Source organism: Tamandua tetradactyla, chromosome 25, assembly GCF_023851605.1.
Source record: "Tamandua tetradactyla isolate mTamTet1 chromosome 25, mTamTet1.pri, whole genome shotgun sequence".
In the NCBI taxonomy this organism is placed as follows: domain Eukaryota; kingdom Metazoa; phylum Chordata; class Mammalia; order Pilosa; family Myrmecophagidae; genus Tamandua; species Tamandua tetradactyla.
The window spans coordinates 23,795,479-23,817,716 of record NC_135351.1 but is presented as its reverse complement, the minus strand read 5'-3'; the positions used below and the strand labels follow the sequence as shown (position 1 = coordinate 23,817,716).

Here is a 22,238-nt window from a genome sequence, read left to right as displayed (position 1 = left end):
AGAGAACAGTTGTTAGAGCTTTAGTTCCCCCCAAAAACCTACCTATCTGGAGATGCACCCACTACTTCCACAAGGAATCATTAGGTTCTGGTTTCATTAAGAGAGCCCATGGGGACTCCTTACAGAATGTAGAAGGTGATCATAAAAGATAGGACAGCAGAGAGTTCAAAGAGACGGGAGGGGATAGCAGTGTCAAATTCTACAGAGACAACAACAAAGATAAAAATGGGAATGCTTGATTTAACAATAAGAGGGTCACTTAATCTAGGGAAATCAGTGAGTTTAGTAGCAATGAGCCATAAATAAGAAAATGGTGACAACTAACAGATTACTCTTTCAAAAGGGAAGGAGGAAGAGGACTCCTGGTAGGTAGCTAGAAGAAATTTAATAGATGTGTGTTTTGTTTTAGGTTAGTGCAACTATTCTTTTTTTGCAGTTTACATGCTGAGGGGTAGAAAGGCAATAAAGAAAGAAAAGTTGAAGACGAGGAAATTATTGAAGAAAGGTCCTTCAGGAGTTTGGAAGAATACGATTCCAAACAGTGTAAAGACAAGCCCAGGAGGTAAACAGGTCAGGTTGTCTTCTTCTGACTCAAGGTGGGAGGAAAGAATGGAAAGATGCTAGAACTCCTGTAGAAGTCGAAGAGGGTGCTCAGCAAGGTTCCCACTTGTTGACCTCAATTTTCTCAGTGATGTAAGTAGGCAGGTTCAATTGCTCTGAGTAAGAAGGCAAAAATGAAATAAGAAGAGAATACAAGTTTCTAACAGAGTGAGGACTAGGGATACATGAAAATTGCCAGACAGTACTGAAATACCAGCTGGGATTACAGACCATGAATTTATACCAGTGACTCCCTATATAGCTGTGATTTTTTTTCCCCAAGGCCAAACATTTAGATAAATGGATTTATCTAAAGCTTGTTTGTCCCAACATTTATACACTCACTCATTCATCATTTACTGAGCCTCTCATATGCACTAGAATGGTTCAAAAAGACAAGGAAACACACTGAAAGATTTGTCTTCCAAGGAAGGATGGACTGGGACAAAATGAAGAAAATAAAGCTAGCTATGCAAGACAAAGCTTGGAGAATAGGTGGGTTAGGGAAAGAAGTAGAGTCAGAAAGGAGAATTAAGAGGCTGATGGTAAGGGGGAGGGACAATTAAGAAAGAAAGGGATAAAGGAAAGAAGAAGCGGAGAAAAGGAGAGAAAAAGAGAAAGTGGAGGAAAGAAAAAAACAAAGTAGACAGGAGGTTACAATTACAATGCAGATGGACATTTAGGTTTTTTTGTTTGTTTTAAGAGAAACAAGGTCCTAGATCTGGTCATGACAACAGGTTGCTGCAGCAGGATGAAAGTGATAACCATGGGAGTTGATAAGAAAGAAAGTGGGAGATTAGAGTATTGGTAGGACATTAAATATGGACATCCAGATTGCCCAGGATAACAGAGACATGGAGTACCATAAGGAAGAGTTTGTCAAATTTTCCAGTGAAGGTGGTGAAGGTTCAAGATATCAGTTGAGAACAGAAGACAGAATAAACAGAGTAAAGCATGAAAGAGTTCAATAATGGAGCCAAAATGAAAACGCTTTCCTGGGCATCTGGAGATATAATAGCTCAAAGCAGCAATGTAGAGAAATAAGGAGAGGATGACTATTAGTGCACTGTACGCAGTCCCACAGCATGTGGACTCAGAAGCAGTACCACTGGAGGAATGTCAGAACAACACGGAGGGGATGCACTCTGTTAAAACATTGAAAGTTAAATTTATAAAACCCTTAGAAGAAAACACTGACATAAATCTTCGTGACCTTGGATTAATGAATGGTTTCCTAGCTATGACACCAAAGGCAGAAGCCACAAAAGAACAAAACAGATAAACTGGACATCAAAGTTAAAAACTTTATGATTCAAAGGACACCACTGAGAAAATGAAAAGATAGAGAAAATGAGGAGAAATTTTGAAAAATCATACATAAGGGACATGTACCCAGAATATATAAAGAACACCTACAATTCAATAATTACAAAAATTTAAATGGGGCAAAGGATCTGAAAAGATATTTCTCCAAAGATGGCCAATAAGAACATGAGGAAATGTTTATTATCATTAGCCACCCAAGAAACGCAAATCAAAACCCAAACCACAATAAGACACCACTTCACATCATGAGGATAGCTAAAATAAAAGATAAGTGTCAGTGAGGATATGGAGAAATTAGCAACCTCATATACTGCTGGTAGGAATATAGTAAAATAGTGCAGCTCCTTTGGAAAACACAGTGTTACTACATGACTCAGCAATTCCACTGCTGAAGCAAAATGAAAATACATGTCCATACAAACATTTGTATGTGAATGTCCATAGCAGCACAGTTAATAGACAAAAAAGTGGTAACAACCCAGTTATCTATCAAATGATGAATGAGTAAATAAAAGGTAGCACATCCATTCACTAGAATTCTATTCAGCTATAAAAGAGAATGAGACACTGAAACACGCAACAACAGGAAGGAAACTTGAAATCCTTATGTTAACTCAAAGAAGCCAAACATGAAAGATCACAAGTTGCATGATTTCATTCATATGCAATGCACAGAACAGGGTTATCTGTAGAGACAGGAAGTGCATTAGTGGTGGCCTACAGATGAGTGGTGCCTGCAAAGAGGTACTGGGTTTCTTTTGAGGGAGATGAAAATGTTTTAAAATTCAATGTGGCGATAGTTGCACAACTCTGTGAAAGCACCCAAAACCACTAAATTCTTTATTTTAAATGAGTGAATTGTATGGTATCTGAATTGTATCTCAACTCTGGTATTACCAAAAAAAAAAAAAAAAAAAGTTGAGGGTGGTCATGAAAGGTCCAGGTCATGACAGTCAAGGAAAACCTGAGGAACTGTTCCAGATTAAAGTCTTCTGAAGAGACATGACAGTAACGGCAGCTGTTGATCTGGGATTTTTCTTTTCCTAAAAGGGCATTTCTAGGAAAACTGACAAGATGTGAATAAAGTCTGCAGACTGGCTTACAGTATTCTATCAATGTTAATTTTCTGATTTTGATAACTGTACTATAGTTAGAAGATCCTTGCTTTTGAAATATATAGTAAAGCATTTAGAAGTAAATGGGCATCACATTTGCAACTTCCAAAAGAATCAGAAAAAAATGAAGTATATATATAAAGAAAATAACAGTAAATGTGTTAAAACATTAACATTTGGGGAATCTGGGTAAACTGTGTATAAGAATTCTTTGTTTATTCTTGCAATTTTTTTGTAAATGTGAAATTGTATCAAAATAAAAGTTTGACATAGGTATATATACAAGTGTGTTTGTGTATATATATATATATATACACATACACATTTATTATATGAGTTTCGAAATAAAAGATTTATTGTGCTCTTTAAAAAAGTCAAGGATGGAAAGCAGAATGTTGTGCTGAAATAAGCATTCCAGAGACCCAGTGTATGGCAAGTTTTGGCAAGAGGTCAGGCAGTGGAGGAATAAATCATGGGGGAGAGAGCATACAGCAATATAGAAAGGACACTAACTAGATTAAATAGCCAAAGCAAACGGGCATAAAAAGCCTATGAAGATGAAGTGGTCTCAAGGTTCCTGACGAACCTTGGATATAAAGCCATAAGAGAGGCATCACACAGCGTCCAGACACAATGAATGCCATTGACTCCTTGAGGTCTGCTCTGCAATCTCTGGTGTTGATTTGCATTTCCAAATAAAAGGCTGGGTAAAAAGCTTAACTTTTACCAAACTCTGACTCTACTGAAGGGAGGACATGCAAATGCTAAGCTTATACTTGAGGGCCATTCCTCAAGATTTCTAGGATCTACAAACCAACTCCTCAACAAACGGGGTGACATGATTAGATCTGAAAAAGAAGGAAAGCTCCCAAGACTCACTCTGACGTTCTGCCCTGGCACCACAGTGGTTGTATGGGAGCTAGGAGGAAGCTATGCTTCAGGTCGATGTGCCCTCTAAGCATTGCACTATAAATTACCACACACTAGACTACAGCGGAGATGTACAGTCACCCTAAAGAGAAAAAAAAAAGTGTTTTTTTTCCATTGAGTCACAATTAAGAACATAAATCACATTCTCACACTTTTAAGATACTTAGAATCAACTAAACACACATCCATATCTATTGCATAAAATGAGATATTAAATATCTACTGCTTCTTTATTCTTTCTTTCTTATTCCATTTCCATAGTTAGACATTATTACCTTCCTAAAGGTGTCTTTCAAAATACTGTTTTTGTCTCTATGTCGCTCTACTAAAAGAGGTCAACCTCCATCCTGAATTTTCTACATATGACTCTCCTTTCTAGTTTCACTGCTTACTATTAAATTCTGATTTCTTCTGACCTAACCATTGTAAAAAGGCTTCAAAAAGGTCTCCTAGGGTATTATATAAGATTCTACAAAGGTTCCATGCACTAGGGTAACTTTCCAGAAACCTACAACCTCCAGATGGGTCCCTGGACCAAGTAAGTCCTGAAACGCAGAGGGACCAACCTCTCCAGAGCATCAACTAGTTCAATTCCCCTAGCCCATATTATCAACAGCCCCTTCTAACATGAAAATGTTAGGATGAGCATAACCCAAATATTCCTAAACAGTGGGAGAAAGATCAAACTGATGGTGGAGTTATACAGAGAAGGTAGGGTTTAACAAATGAGTATGAGTGCTGAATCATTATATTAATATCTCTTTCAGTCTCCGGTATCTTAGAGCAACTAGAAGTAAAAACCTAAAATTGTGGAATTGTAGTAAAAACCTAAAATTGTGGAATTGTAACCCATACCAAACTATGAAATCTGTTCTATAACTGATTACTGTGATGTTCTGTGAAACCTACTGTTTTGTATATATGTCATTTTTAACAAAAAAGAAAAAAAAAGTCAATTGTGATGATAAATGCACAGCTATATAATACTGTGAACCAACGACTGTACACTTTGGCTGATTACATGGTATGTGAATATGTACGAAAAATAAATAATTAAAAGAAAGAAAGAAAAAGATCTAACATAGGATGCCAACTCTTCACTACTGAACAGAAACAAAAGAACATAAAGTTCAAATTGTTCTGTCATACATTCTTAAACAAATTTCATGATGATTTCCTTTTATATTCATTTTGTCTTCTTTACCCAGACCTAAAAACATCAAAAATGTAACTTTCCAAAACTATATTATGCCCTTAACTATGAAAAAATAAGGAATTCTTTCCATCTCCTAAAGAATATTTAATATTTATCGTTCTCTTGGAAGCAGAGGGAGAAGCTTATAATCAGCATTTTCAAAACTGCTTTGTGGATATGTTTTGTAGAGCAAAAGCTTCCTATAAAAAGTCGCTGTTCCACACCATGAATCATCAGTGCTTGGTAAGCTATATGGAAGAAATAAAGAGACCTTCTTTTACCCTGATGGTCATAAAGAATGTGTCTGGTAGTATACAGCTGAAAATAAATCCTCTGATTTTAAAAAGTAATGGATTATAAACAAGTAGGGAAGAAGTTCATTTAATGATTTAAAGAAACTATGATGTCCATTTCCATATGCAATAAATAGATAATAGAGGAAGTGGTGGAAGAAAATAAAGAAGTGGAGACAGTGAAAAAGGGAGAGAAGAGTCAAGGAAGAGGCAATAAATGGAAAACGGAGAAAATCAGAGGCCAAAAAGCACTGGGTGGCAGGCGGCAAGAAAGAAGAAAAAATAACCATGAGCACAAGAACAAACTCAAGATTCACATACAGTAGAGTACATTAAATTTACTCCGTGAGTAAAAAAAAAGCTCAACTTAATTAATACTATAAATTGCAGCCCTGAACACACAAAAACTTAATCATATAATTCAAATAAAATAAAATAGTATCTTACATCCTTCAGATACTTCATTATAAATATACAAAAGAAAGACATGCAGTATGTTCTATTACAGACTCCATATGTTCTTGACAATGAAAAAGGAGTTGGTGAATAAACAATTCATAAATAACATTAATGAGTCATTCTGCTGCAGAACTTTTAAAAGAAATCCATAAAAATATTTTATTTGTCTCTGATGAACTCCAAATTTATACCTAAACATATATAGAAGAAACAAGCCTATTCAAAGGCACCTCAAGCAAATAAAAGTGCCATTATGAAGTTTTCTAATTCTTTAGAGAAAGGCTGTCCAACAAAACTTTCTGCAATGATCAAAATATTCAAATGCTGTGCTGTCCATTGTGGTTACCACTAGCCACCTGTGGTTAATGCGCACCTGCAACCTGCGGAGTACAACAAAGGAAATTAATTTTAATTGTAACTGAATTAAACTTGAATTTAAATAGCCACATGTGGCTGCTGTCAGCCATATCAGAAAATGCAGTTCAGAGAATGGCTAAAATAGTTTAAAATACTTTATCTCATTTTGATTCAAAACTTTACCTTATGTTTATTTATAAGATCACCCAAACATCACAAGGGGCGCAAAAAAGAGGGATGGTGATTTAACACTTCTGAAGTTCAAAATAGCATAAAATAGCTTTTATCAAATTTGAGGATGATTATGACAATAAGTATATGATGGCACAATTTAAACTTCAAAAACATATCACCAATCTATACCATACTGTAATCACTCAAAGGTGAGTTGCTGCAAGGAGTATGAATAAAAACCTTAATACTGTTCATGGCTTTTAGGTCTGTACTGCAAACAAAATTTTGCCAATTAGGCTTAAAAAAAAAAAAAATACTCCACTCATCTGAGGCAGTCAGGGAGCAAACAAACTCCGTGCAGTCAGAGGTCCTACTTTAGTAGGCATTTCAAGAGTCTTTTTTTTTTCCCAGACCAACCGGCAGCTAGAAAAATTGCTCATGACTAGTAATAATAGAGTAATAGCTAACATTTTTTGAGTGTTTACTACATTCCAGGCTCTGTGTGAATAATACACATATATTATGACAACAGTTTCACTTTGGAGTTCAGGGAACTCAGGCACAAGGAAACCTTAGATTCTAGCCAACTATTTTTTTTACATGGGCAGGCACTGTGAGAATCGAACCTGGGTCTCTGGCATGGAAGGCAAGAATTGTGCCACTGAATCACCATCGCACCGCCCTAGCCAACTATTCTTAGTGGGTCTTATCAAGGAGTGGCAAACTGATAGCACAACTGGTGAATTTCCTCTTTACGATACACATGGCAGTCATTACAAAATGATCACAGAAAGATACCCAACTGAGCCTGGAATTTGTAAGCAACCCAGGCCACAACTAACTACTGTATTCCTCCAACCCTCCCCTCCCTTCCCCACGGGCACATGTGCAATTCACTGGACAAATATTTATTAGGCACCATCAGGTACTAGGCACTGAACCAGAAACTGAGAGTATAATGGTAAAAAATACTGCTTTCACGGACCTTACAATCTAATTGGGGAAGAACATGTGAAAAACTAAAACTGTTCCTTTCATATCTTGATGCTATGAAGAAAATAAAATCCAGGGGTGGCAGGGGTGGACAGGAAGGCTTTGCTCCTGTGGTCCAGGAAAACCCGTGAAGAGGTGGCATGAATGCTCGGACCTGAACCAGAAGTCAGAGGCAGCAACATGAACCCCCAGGAGTGTGCTGGTTGGGGTTCTCCAGGGAAACAGGACCAGCAGGAGATAAAAACAAATATTATGAGATTTACTATAGGAATCAACTCATACAACAGTGGGGACTGGCAAATCCAAATTCTGTAGGACAGGCTGCAAGGTGGGAGCCACATGAAGGCTGTCAGTGAACTCCCCAGGAGAAGCTGGCTGATGGAAATTCTTCTAATTGCTGAAATCATCAGTTCTCCCCTTTAAGGCCTTCAACTGATTGGATGAGACATCTCTCCCTGTTGAAGGCCATCTCCTTAATTGATTTTAGATGTAATCAGCCACAAATGCAAGCAACTGACTGATGACTTAAAACCATGAACTATCCCCATAGCAACAATCAGGCCGGTGCTTGCTTAACCAAAAGACTGGATGCCAAAATCTTGCTAAGTTGACATATGAACATCCCAAGGAGTAAAGGGGGAAGAGTAAGTACAAAGGATAAGAGACAGAAGTGATATAGAGAAGTTCTGGGGTCAGAAACTGAGGGTCGGAGTGGTAAGAGACGACGTAAAATAATCTGGAGAAGGGTCAGGCTTTGTAGTCCCTGATATGCCACGTAAATTTCTGGTTTATGTGCAAAGGAAGCCCATGGAGGGTTAACAGATCAACTCTAATAGCATTGCTCAGTCTAATTCTACTGCAATCTGCAAAGACTGCTCTTTAGCCACTTTCTCTATTACTTAATGTGAGTCTTTTCATACTTGCCTGAATTTGGCTGGGGTTTTACAATACAGTATCTTGGTTCTATCCTAAGATATCGCAAGTCCTTCCAAGAGTAAGAATAGTGAATACATTATAGATACATACACTCAAAGAACTTTCTTAATTTTGATTACATATTAAACAAACTAACTAGGACAACCTGTCATTCTCAGTCAAGTTAATCGACCAAAATTTTAAAACCACCCAAACCTGAAAAAAAAATGCACATTTTCTTTTTTTCCAACAGTTAAGACCTAATCATATAAAAAAACCCTCTCCATCAAATACATCATCAAATGTTAGACTTTACCATAACAAGAGTTTGAGTCAACAATCAGCATATAACAGGTCAAAGTTCAATACTGATATCTCTATAAAATTGGAAAGATCTATTCTTCAAGATGTTAAGAAAAGTCCCTCTCTTTATAAGTGCTATTGAAGGAGAGCTCAAAATCTCTCACATATGGCGAAGTCCACAGCAGTCACTAAGCTAACTTAATGTATTTCAACTCTATTAGAAGAAATTTCTTGAACCCACAAAAGAGCATCTGACACTGTGTGCTTTAACTTTTTGAACAAAACAATCTCACCTCTCAGTACATCTTCATCTTCTTTCATCTCTTCATTGAACAAAACTCTTCCCCAATGGTAGAAATAGCCCTTTCAACAATAATTATATGACAGCACATTCCTCACTCCACTAAAAGCATATTTTCTACTGAATGGTACCAGTGAGTGACTAACACTGAATTGGAGATAAAAATTACTAATTGAAAGATGAGGCCAGGCTAGAAGGATGCCAACAAAATGAGTATCAGTACCAGGAACTAAAATATCTATAAAACGTTCTATAGCAAAAAAAAAAGAAAGAAAGAAAATGTTTGGTAAAAATAATGAAATTCAAACAGTTAAACTCAACTATATAGGAAAACATTGTTAGGGGTATTACAATTTTATAATCATATTAAATAATGGGGCATATTTTAAAGTGAACAATGATTTTAAAAGCGATGGCAGAATTATATTACAGTGTAATATTAGAATTAAAAAAGAAATCAACATCAGAGATGTAAACATCAATTATCAAACACCACTATATGTGGTAGGCAGAATAATGGTCTCTCAAAGCCGTCTAAGTCCTCATCCCTGGAACCTGTGAATATTTTACCTGATGGTCAAAGGGATTTGGCAGCTGTGACTCAGGTTAAGGACCCTGAGAGAGGGAGATTAGATTGGATTATGTAGGTGGGCACAGTGTGATCAAATAAATCCTTTAACGCTAAGAACTTTTTCCAGCTGTGGTCAGAAAAAGACATGTTGACCCAAGAAAGGTCAGAAAGATATGGCATTGCTGGTCTTAAAGATCAATGAAGAGGGCCACAAACCAAGGAAAACAACCAGCCTCTAGAAGCTAGAAAAGGCAATGACACAGGCTCCTCTAGCACCTTCAGTTAGAAGCGCAGGCCTGCCCACACCTCAATTTTAGCCCAGTGAAACCCATGCCAAGTTCTGACCTCCAGAACCATAAAATAATAAACTTATTTTGCTTTAAGCCACTAAGTTAGTGGTAATTTGTTACAGCAGCATAGACAACTAACATACCATATAATATAAATATGATAGAGTTAGGTAACTCTAACTCTAGATAGGAACAATATGGAAAAATTAAGTTTAGATTCATAACATTCATTCAACAAACATTTATAGAGCCAGAAACTATATAAAGCATCAAGCATAAATCTAAAAATATGCAAACAACACAAAGGTCCATCAACTGGTGAAACGATGGACTGCAGGTTCATCCATACAGTGAAATAGTTCTAGGGAGTAAAAAGGAATGAAATATATATGGATGAATATCAAATGCATTATACTAAGTGAAAGAAGCAAGAGACAAAATAGCATATTATATAATCCCATTTCTGTGACATTCAGGGAAAGGCAAAAATATAGTAATTGCAGGGTCTGTAGAAGTTAGGGAGAGGGAGGGGAGGAGGAGGAAGTGGGATGTTTAAAACAGAAGGGCCCAACGGAAGTTTTTGGTGTAATGGATGTCTTGATCATCATAGTGGTTATACAACAGAATAGATTTGTCAAACCCATCAGTAAATTTTACTATAAGTTAGTTATATCTCAATAAACGACTCAAAATAAGAAAAAGACTGGCAACAATAACATCCAAAAAAAATCATTAACAGGCAAGACACTAAGAGTATGTAGAAACCACCACCTGACTATCCTGCTTCTCACCCTCAACTCATCATGCTCTCACTCCCGGTTTTCACCTTGGCGTGTTGATTCTAATTTCAACATTTCATTAAATGCAAGCCCCTTCTCTCCATCCTTACTACCCTATTTTCCACCCACGTGCACTACTTCAACTACCCCTCTTAAGATTCCCACTCCAAGTTATTCTGAAGTTATGACACACTTCTTTTCTCTCATCCTTCCTGGCACCCTTAAACTTGCTCGCTTTTCCTCAGATATGCCTTTGCTTCCAAGGGCTAAGAGCCCTCTTTCCTTTCCTCCAGTTATTAAACAGTATTTACCCTTTGAAACCCAAACCAACAATCACTTCCTGTTCTAGTTTGTTAGCTGCCAGGATGCAACACACCAGAAATAGATTGGCTTTTTATAAAAGGGGATTTATTTAGTTAAATATGTATAGTTCTTCAGAGGAAAGGCAGCTAATGTTCAACTGAGGTTCTTTCTTACTTGGAAGGCCCAGGGCAATCTCTGTTGGCTTTCTCTCCAGCCTCTTCCAACAACTTTCCCTGGGGTGATCTCCAAAGGCCTAGGCTGAGCTGTAAGTGCTGAGCTGTAAGTGCTGAGATGAGGTGTGCTGAGCTGCTTGGGCTACGCTGAGCTCTTTCATTTAAGCAACAGCCAATTAAGTGACTGCTACATCATTCGTTGCAGCAGTCACGCCTCCTAGCCGACTGGAGATGTAATCAGGAACAGATGAGGTTCACATGCCATTGACTCGAGTCCACAGCAATAGAACTAGGCACCTGAACCTAGTTGACACCTGAACCTAACTACCATATGTCTACGCCTTGTCAACTTGGCAACTACACACATCACCTTAAACAATATTAAAGTGCAAAAAATTCTGTTCTGGCTGTGGACCTATGAATCTCAAGACAAGTTATCTGGTACCAATATGCAAAGGAAGGACAGTCACAGGACCCATAGGGAAAAACTGGAAGGAAAACCTGCAGGACAAACACCATTGGATTTCAAAGACTGAAAGTCACTTATCCTTCAGCTTTAGAAGTGGCAGTCCCACCCTTTCCAAGAACCTATGCAGTGGCCCGCCTCTTTCCGAATCAACCTCGGTGGACACTGAGGATACCATCTTTTTCTCAGCTACACCCTCTCAAGGCATCAGGGCCACACCTGGGCTCTCTGCGATTTCTGGGGCACATGCTCAACCCCTCCATGTAGTGGCAGCCAGGCTCTCCCCAGTTCCCAAGGAGCATGCTGTACCTTCTCCAAGGCCTGAGGCAGCACATCTCTTCCATTGCAATGAAGTGGGAGACTCATCCTCTCCATGTATATAGGTGGGTCCGCTCTCCTGGCTGAGGTTTCTTGGCTTCAGACCCAAGCTTCCATGGTTCTCACTCTGCAAACTACAATTTGCCCTTATGTGTCCCCCTTTGTCCAGATTGGCAGTGGTTCTGTTTACACAACAGTCTCTTCAAGCACTCCAGGACTTCCCCATCATTCTCTTCTCAGTTCCTCCAAAATTTCCCCCTTATCCATCCAAAAAACCATTCCAACATATCTGGTATTTGCAAACTGCAGCAGCACCCCACTTCTAAGGTACCAAATCTGTTCTAGTTTGTTAGCTGCCGGATGCAACACACCAGAGACAGGCTGGCTTTCAATAAAAGGGGATTTATTTAGTTAATGTATAGTTCTTCAAAGGAAAGGCAGCTACAGCTGTTCTACCTACCACCTTTATTACCATCCTCCATCATAGAAACTCTGAGAAGGAATAACGTTCTTCATGTAAACCAATTATGTAATACAACTCCAAACATTCTTCGAAAGGCATTTTCCCAAGTCACTGAATTTCAATTATCTTCATATTTCTTTCTTTTTTATATACTTCAGAATTGTTTTTCTTAGTATAATCCAATAAAACTCATTTATTTATTTCCTTGTAACTCGCTATATTTCAGAAGGTTTTTGATTCTGTAGCAACTCTACCAATCTATACAGAAATAGGTCACTCCAAACACTAATACATTAAGATTTTTGGTTTCCTAAGCAAAATCTCTTTCAAAATTATTCGCTGTTCTGTGAATATAATCTTGATATAAAAAGTCATTTAGCAATGATAAATAAAATGCCATATAACTGTTTCAGAAAAAAATGCTCTACAAAATAATGTTGACAAAGAATCTTATTATTTGAGAATAATACTAAATGTTGGTGAAGATATAGTTAAACTAAAATTCAAACACTGTTTTCCACTTTGGAGAACCTTTCATAATATAACTTCAAATTAAAATGAAAAGCCTGTTTTGGGCATTAATGTACTACATACACATATTTTCCAAAAATTAGAAAATTCTGTTATCCAACAACTAAGAAACAGTTACATAAATTTGGTATTTCCTTCAACAGAACATAAGAACAGGCTTTAAAATGGTTAAAAAATACTAATGCAATAACATGGAAAAATTAAGGATATAAAATAGTTTTGAGATTATAGTTAAGAAAAATGTGCAAAAGTTAAACCTTGAAGAAAAACAAAGTTACAATGATTATTGTGTTACTATTTCTCCAATTATAAATGAGAAAAATAAAATAAATCTGAAAGATTTTAATGGTAATGAGACTAAGTGACAGAAGCAACGGGTGCTATTTTAAACAGAAAACCAGACATTTACATGCCCGTGCCTCAGGGTCATATCATCATTGAAAATGACCTTCCACATGAAGCATATTTGGCACCTGCCTTCACCCCATCTTCAGAATTCCCCTAGGTCCTAACGTATACCATGCTCTTCCCTGAACACAATGGAGTTCAAAAAAATGGTACCTCAATCTGCATAAAGAGGCTTTTCCCACACAGGAGAAAATCTGCTACTTCAGTAACTTAATTTCTTGGGATGAAATCTAAGATGAACCCCAAGCTTTTACCATATTCCATTTCAAACGGAGTTTAACTAGTTTCCTATTTCCCTAACACAGTAGGTCTATGTTTACAAAGAAAGTAAGTCTGAAATGGAAAGATAACTCAGGAGTCCCTTATTCTTTCATGCCTTAAACCAAGAGAAATGAAAACGTATATAGGCAAATGGTGAAAACAAACTCAAGTTACCAAACATTCAGGTTCTGTTTGTTTAAAGTGAGAACGTTTGTTCAAAGAGTATTAAATTTACTAGTGGGGCAAAGATTTCATAGCAGAAAACAAGATCACTACATAGAGAATCCAATATAAGAACCTGTGAATATTAAATCAAAAAAGGAAAAATCCACTACAAATTTCAATCCAGATGCCAAGCACTCATATAATTTTTTTCTATGAGCAAATAATATATACATACATATATATATATATATATATATTTTTTTTTTTTTTTTTTAATTAGCAAAGCCTTTTTTAAAGGAGATCACTAGTGGGCTTACTGAATACAGCTTCAGTAGAATGGTGGTAAAGAAGAAGCATCATTAGGTCAACAAATATGGACTGAATGACAACCACCTTCAGTCATTTTTTGACTAGAGATGATTACAAGGAGAGAGTCTTCTGTCTTCACAGAGCTGATTGTCCAGAAAGGAAAAAACATGGCAACAACAAAAATACCATGGTATAATGGGAAGACATAGCAGATTGGTCAATTGACAGTGCTTACCTTGTGTCAGGCATCACAGGAAAGGTAGAGAAACAGTGAGAGTGAAGAAAAAAATTTTTTTAAGCTTTCCTAATGAAGCTCAGAAGCCTTTATACAAATAATCATATAAGTAAACCTAAAATCACAACCATGTGAAGTGCTATGAGAGTAAATGGCAGTTAACAGCACAGTAAGCAAAGGGAACCCAAAGACAGGATCATCAAGGTCTGCGTGGGGAGGTCCGAAAAGACTTCCCAGAATGTGTAACATTGGAGCCAAGACATGGGGAATGAGTAAAATGGGTGTGGGCATCCCAAAAGAAGCACCTATATTCAGGGTGAGGAAAAGCAGTTCAGTACAGTAGGAAAAAATTCTAAGGCATGTTACTGGACAGGCAGGCAAAGACCAGAATATTAAACATTTTAAATTCCATGCTATGGCTTTTTATTGTGTTAGTCTTTTTTTAAATTAGGGAACCTAGGAACTGCTCTTTTGCTAAGGTAAAAACTCTTACAGATCAGAAAGATGAACTGAGATTTACCATGTGACCTGTCTATCCCACTTCTAGATATATATCCAAAAGAAATGAATGCAGGGACTCAATCAAACAGCATGATTCACAATAGCAAACAGGTGTAAACGACCCAAGTGTCCATAAACAAATAAATAAAATGTAGTTTATAACATAATGGAATATTATTTAGCTATAAAAAGGAATGAAGTTCTGATATGCGCTACAACATGGATGAACCTTGAAAACATGATGTTGAGTGACATAAGCCAGAAATGAAAGAAAAAATATTGTATGATATCACTTATACAAAACACCCAAAAAAGCAAAGGCATAGAGAAAGAGCAGATTAGAGGGTACCAGAGACCAGGGCAGGATGGGGCAGAATAAGGAGGTATCACTTAATGAGTACAAGAGTTTTTGCTTGGGGTGATGAGAAAGTTTTGGTAATGGATGGTAGTGATGACAGCACAACATTATGGATGTAAGTAATACCAATGAATTGCACACTTGAGAGTGGTTAAAACGGGAAATTTTGAGCTGTATGCATGTTACTACAATAAAAACTTTTTTTTTTAAAGTGATACAGATATGACAGTTTCAGGGGCAATAAGGAAAGTATGTTCTAGATAGTCATTAGTAAAACATAGCTTGTAAATAATCTATAAATACAAAAATTATATACATATAGCAATTGAAAGATTATATCTTTTTATTGTCAGATATAAACTTACCCCTATGATACTCAGTCCTTTAAGGTAGTCCTGACGAGGCTGGGCTTGAGGAACGCATCCAGCTAGCACTACTTTCTTGTTCTCCTCTTGGGCTTTTCTACAAGATTGAAGAGAAAAGTGAGAATTCTTTTGCTCACAAGTGTACCCCTAGAAACTGAGGCAGAGTGCATATAAAGTTCTTCAAATAATAACAGGCCTATCCAGTATGAAACAAGATGTTCTTATCACTGCTTAAAGAAAACATATTATAATAAGATTTCTGTACCAGAGGTGTATATTTATCATACCAGTAAAGAACACAATAGCAGTTCAATCTGATAATATCTTTTCTTATCTTCTCATTACCAATTTAAAGAAAAGAAAACACTTACACAGGATTCCGAAGGAAATTTCAAGTTATTCTTGAAAAAAATAATTTTACAGATAGACAACTATCTGAAATATTAATGAAAACGTTCCTAAAATATACTGCATTCTTTCCTAGTCTTTTATTCAGCATATAAGTAAAATATACTAAAAAGTAAATAAGTGAAAACTCCAACAGTAATACAGAAACAAGTAATATAGAAGATACAACACATACTCTGAGAGTTCCCATCCCTCCCCAGTCCTGCTCCCCAGAGGCCACCACAGGCACTGACTGCGCGTGGTTACTTCCTGGCCGTCCCTCACACGCGCAGGCATAAAACTGCGTCAGCAGACCAGTGCTCATAAATAATGTACACTATATACAAAGATGGAAATCTACATTTTATTACACAACTTGTACTTTTTTTTCCATCCAATATCTTCTACACCTTTCCTTTTCTTTACCTAGAGATCATCCGCATCCTTTTAAAACATTACATAGCATTCTACTGTGCAGACAGACATACTACATAGCTTAGCCATTCTTGTTCTGATTGGCATTTAGGTCACCTCCAATTTTCACTGGTATAAATGATTTTACAATGAATATCCTACTACATGTATCTTTGAAAAGTATTTCTGGATTATAGAAAACTAGGTGTGAAATCTATGCCCAGATACTCTATTTCCCTAGCATAAATTCTAAGAAGCAGAGCTGTTAGTCCAAAGGAATATCTCTATAGTTATTTTATTTACCATTTCTTTACTTCTGAGGAAGCTGGAATGTCTTTTTATACAGATATTATTCATTCATTTAGGCAATTTTGCATTCAACAAACTTTGAGTTTATGCTAGGGGACAGTGGTGACCAAAGTAGAATCTTTCTCTTTTCCTAGAAACTATTCATATCTTTTGCCCATTTTAAAATCTAGAATTCCTTTCCAATTACATGATGTTTGGGGTGTTTTGGGTGTTGCTGTTTGCTTTTATTGCTGGATGCTTAGATACTGTTTTTTAAGTATTAAAGTGGGTTTCGGTTCCCCTAAAAACCTCTAAGTATATGAAACCAATACACAAAGCCAGAGGTATCAATAGCCCAGTTTCTGGACATGTAACGTTCAGACAATGCTACTCTGATGTGAAAGTCTTGATAGCTGGCAAACTTTTAAAACTTTTATGAACTGTTCCAAGAAAGCAAAATTCAGAACTGGAAGCCAACAAAAACCATTGAGGGTAACAGTACCAGATATTTGCGACCAATACTCAAACTATATATCAAAACGTTATATACAGAGTGATTAAATGAATGAACAGGCAGAACATAAAATACTATTTAAATAGCACATGTAGGCAGTTGATTTCCAGAACTTCTTAGAGAACTTGATATGATTTTTATACATAGAATTCTGAAAAATCTTATTTAGAAAATCTAACTCTGGTAGACTGCATAACATATCCAAGAGAATTACGGCCAGACCCACTGCCTGGTTTTACTTTTTTATCAGAACCAAGCACATCATTGCACACAAATACTTTCCTAGTAGTAAATGTGAAACACCTTATCAAATGAAAAACTCTTTCCACTTTCATTAGCAAACTTCACAAGGAAACCACATCTGGTTTCTTCAAGAACTTTACATACCTATAGCCCTGAGAAGTATTGTCAAATATCCCAGAGAGACACTGAGATCACTAACAATTAAATTTAAATAAAAAGTTTGCTTCTGCAATGTAATTCAAGTACTTCAACATTAAATTCATTCAAGACATAATGGCATGTGTTTCAGGGAGCACAGTGATGAGGAAGACATGGACTTTGCATCCAACAAGCTTATTACAGTTTATAACAGATGAGATATTAAAAAATACAAACCATGCCACATGAAGTAAAATGCCCTTAGTGGCAGCAAGCTACACAGATAACATAATATAGGAAGGAAAAAGAATGTCCAGATAGAAAAAAAAGAAAAGCTTAACAGGAAAATGCAGGGGGCGTGCACAGCCAGACAGCAGGAAGAAAGGGTGGAAATGGATGTACAGAAAGTTCTAGGCAGTTGCCACAGCAAGGACAAAGACAAGAAAACAGAAAAGTAGAGGAAGATTCTTTCATTACAGAAGAAGTTCTGTATACGGCATACTGCTAGGACTTATATTATGGAGGCAGCCTTAAGGACGAGGCTCAAGCATTTATATCTAATTTAGTGGGTAACAGTGAAATCTCTGAAGTTTTGGTGGCAGAGTAGTAAAACTCTGTCACCAAACAGAGCAAAACCAAACTTTGAGAGTGACAGCACTGGCAGCATAGTATAAAATGAAATAAAAGAGGAAAGGAAGCCGAGACATGGGAAATGACTTTAACATACTAAGAAAAATGATGTGAGTACCTGAACTCAGTGGAAGATCTAAAACAAAAAAATATCACGAAAGGTAAAATTACAGAAAAGTTCTCTTGATAGAATATACCTGGTCATCCCAAAGGGGAATCAAAGATAATGTCAAGGTTTGAGGCTAAGCCAGTAGGAGCAAAAAATTTTTACTACAAAGGCACAGATGATAAAAACTTTAGCCTTTGCTGGTCCTAAGATCTCTGTTGCAACTACTTAACTCTGCCAACGAAGCATAAAAGCAGACTCAGATAACACTTAAACGAATGAGTGTGGCTGTGTTCCAATAAAACCTCATTTACAAAAATAGGCAACAGGCCGGATCTGGCTCAAGGGTCACAGCTTGCTGATCATTGGCTTACAGAAATAAAAGAACAGTGGTGCCAGTAACAGTCAGGCAAGCTGGCTGAGTATTGGGATAGAAGTTAATAGGTTCACAAAAAACCCCACTAAATCTGAGGTTCCAGTAATGCCCACAAAAGCCTCAGAAAATGCAAGTATGTTGGCTGAGAATGAAGCAGGCTGGTAGATTTTGGAAATGTATTCAAAAGTGAAAGTTGATGACAGCGGATGCTGCAGTTCCATGAGTTGAAGAGAATCCAATCGAGTGCTAAACTTTAAGTCCTCCAGAGCGGGGAAACACTTCACTAGGCCATGACAATATCAGTGTGGAAACAAGAGGCAGCATCACCAACAACCTAGAATAACAGCAATAACTGCGGCTACCACTTAACGTGCTTTATCTAGGTAACCATTATGTAGTTAGTTGTATAACATATTTGAAACCAGTACAGCCAACATATAACAGCCCGGGGACAATGTTCTGGTGACAGCAAATAAACACTACACTGGGTCATAAAATGAATCCAGGGCTCATTTTAAGGGAGTAAGCAGAACACTGGATAATTAGGGGAAAAGTTCAAAATAGAGATGCTTGATTAAGTAATTTATTAAAAGTAGTACTTTACGCTTTTATTGAATTTGGTTTTTAAAACTGTAGGACAGAACAAAACCTTTAAGCCAAAAGCCAAAGCCCAGATATGGTGAATATTAATGCCACACTTTATATTTGACCAAATAGAGAAGCAAAAGTTTTACCACAATTTCTAAAACAGTATTCTTGTTCTAAACACTCACTTCTTACATCCTGCTCTTCTTACTTTGTGAGTGTTGTTCAAATTAATAAAAGCCTGACCCCCAAAATTCTGTAGGAATATACCCAGCACAGAACTATTTAAAAAGCTCTTATCCTTCAAATATAAATGCTAATGAGAAAAACACCTTAAGAAACTTTAAAACAATATGAATTTCCACGTCTTCATTTTAGATGGCCCTTGAAGTGTTAAGTAAAATGAAAGTTTAAATTTAATGTAATGCCTCAAATTTTCTTAAAAGATCTGTCTAAATTAAAATAATGATTTATGTTTGTCTAGAACATTAACTTGAATAATACAAAAAACATAAAGAGGGCTTTTCCTGTGTTCTGGCAAGTACCAATGCAAGTAATAATTTGTATATATCCTTAAAATTCACACCATCATAGAAAATACTTAAAGATCACATAATATCACTCCTTCATATTGCAGATGAGAAAACTGAGACTCAAGAAGATGCAATGGCCAAGGTCAAAGTCCCACATAAAGTTAGTACTGGAGCTCAGGTTAGCACTGAAGAGCTCCTGGTTTCTTGAACACCACATTTCAAAACAGAAATCAATTGGATTTTGATTGCTTACTAAATATTGTAGAAAACATTTAATATGTATTGACTGATATATTGACTAGTAGACTTCTTTAAAGTAGAAATAATTTAATATTTGGCTATTATTGTTTTCCTAGTCTTGTGAACAAAATAATTAATAGCAGAGTAATAAATTCATGGATAAAGAAAAATAGTTCTCTACAAGTAGCAGGTAAGGAAGAAATGTTGCTTCTTTTTCCATGTTCATTTCTGCTATTCCTTATCTTTAATCTATGAAAAAAGACTTGCAATAATGTTTAATTCTTCAACCAAAACTTTGTCTCATGAAGAAAGTCTCTCTTAAATATACATCCGATATTTAAAATATTTCTAAATGCATACTGATGCACTCATAAAAACTCTTCCTCACAATAGCACCAGAAAGAGAGTCAAATCGATCGGTTTCTTTACAAAGCGATCACATTTTTAGTTATTCTGTATGTGAGTATTCTTTGCACTTAAATTATTAAATAAAGGAACACCTATTTTAAAAATGTATATGTTGGCATGTAGCCATAGGAAACACAAAAACATCTAAGCAAAGAACGAAAAGAGAAAAACAAGGATCTACACCTTTGGTATGGTTCAGTAACCATGATAACCTTCCTAATTTCTGGAATAACCAGTCAAGGAGAAGACAATTTTCAGCATTGAAACTGTCTACCTACATGACTACTGCCAGGACAGTTAGGCTCTGAGTTGCCTATAGTTGAAAATAAAGTCTTAGAAGACTTGATGGGACTTATCAATCTGAAAAATAACCCAAAATGAACTTTTATATATTTAAATGAGGTTATCAGGAGACTCCAAAATGACTCAGGTTTTATCTCAGGATCACAAGACAGAAACGTGATTTCAACCAACAAAATGAAAACAAATTTGTACACTTTAAGCCCTGTGAGAAGTTATCCAAGAGGCAAAGCTTTCACGGCACCTTGAAAAGGGGAATCCAAGTACAGCCAGCTGAGTAGGCACACTCACACACATGATGAAAATGGCTACTCTTCTTAGACACAAGCAGTAATTTCTTTATAGTGTTTCTAGATGAGACAAACTATCAGACCCTGATGAAGTGGCCATTTTAAAATCAGTCAAGAAATTCCCACTCGATTCCAGGTTCAATTGGTTTTCCATTATGCTCTGAGCTTAACTGCCAATATAAGTTCTGGGATTCACCTATCAGAACAACTGTATATTAAAAAATCAGTAAATTCAGCATTCTGGTTTTTCACTCCATCCATAATCCATAATCCACTCACCACATGCCAGGAACAAGGGAAAATAAAGCTAAAAAGATAACCACTGATCTCAAGGAGTTCTAGATCTAATAAGAGAAGGAAGAAATGGGGCTGCAGAGCCCAGAGAAATAAAGGTGAAGAATAAAGATCAGGAGGTGGCAAAAAGAGCAGTGACCAGTCCTGTGGGAGGATCAGCATCCACCCCTGCAAAGAGGTGTGGATATGCTGGGTGTGGAAGGGGAGGAGGCCTGTCTTGAAAGGGTTGCCAGAACCTGGTACCCCTGATGTCCACCGAGGTCTCCAAACCCAGGACAGCTGATCTAGTTTGCTAGCTGCCGGAATGCAACACACCAGAGATAGATTGGCTTTTAATAAAAGGGGATTTATTTAGTTAAATATGTATAGTTCCTCAGAGGAAAGACAGCTAACTTTCAACTGAGGTTCTTTTTTACATGGGAAGGCACAGGGCAATCTCTGCTGGCCTTCTCTCCAGGTCTCTGGGTTCCAACAACTTTCCCTGGGGTGATCCCTTTCTGCACTGAGAAAGGCCTGGGCTGAGCTGTGAGTGCTGAGATGAGGTATGTTGAGCTGCTTGGGCTGTGCTCTCTCATTTAAGTACCAGCCATTTAAACGTCATTCATTGCAGCAGGCACGCCTCCTAACTGACTGCAGATGTAATCAGCAACAGAGCAGCTTCACATGCCATTAGCTCATGTCCACAGCAACAAAACTAGGCACCTTCACCTGGCCAAGTTGACACCTGAACCTATCTACCACATCAGTTCTCCTCCTCTTCTGCTGCAACCTACCCCGAGTTACGACTATGAGACCACATCTTTTGTTTATCAAGGGTCTGTGTAGGAAAATTTCAAAAAGGTTTCTGTAACTTCAATTTAAAAAAAAAAAACTGCCTTAAAGTGAGAATAAGGATACAGTCTTCTCTGAAGACACTAAAGGTTTAGGGAAAGTTGGGTCATTATAGAAGGGAATTCCAATGAAAACTGTAAAATGATTTTTAAAAGAAGCTGAAAGGAAAACTTGACAGGGTAAGGGGGTGGGACCAGAGGCAGG

The 22,238-nt window shown here is 36.9% G+C and overlaps 1 protein-coding gene across 7 annotated transcripts in view; it reads right to left on the bottom strand.

Annotated features, from left to right (window-relative positions):
• Positions 1 to 22,238, bottom strand: part of CDKAL1 (CDKAL1 threonylcarbamoyladenosine tRNA methylthiotransferase) — a 689,286-nt gene that overhangs the window by 497,529 nt on the left and 169,519 nt on the right. For all 7 annotated transcript variants that reach the window (XM_077143630.1, XM_077143634.1, XM_077143633.1 and 4 more), the window contains one exon: positions 15,458 to 15,554. In XM_077143630.1, coding sequence (XP_076999745.1) covers positions 15,458 to 15,554 — 97 coding nt within the window. The remainder of the gene's footprint in view (positions 1 to 15,457; positions 15,555 to 22,238) is intronic.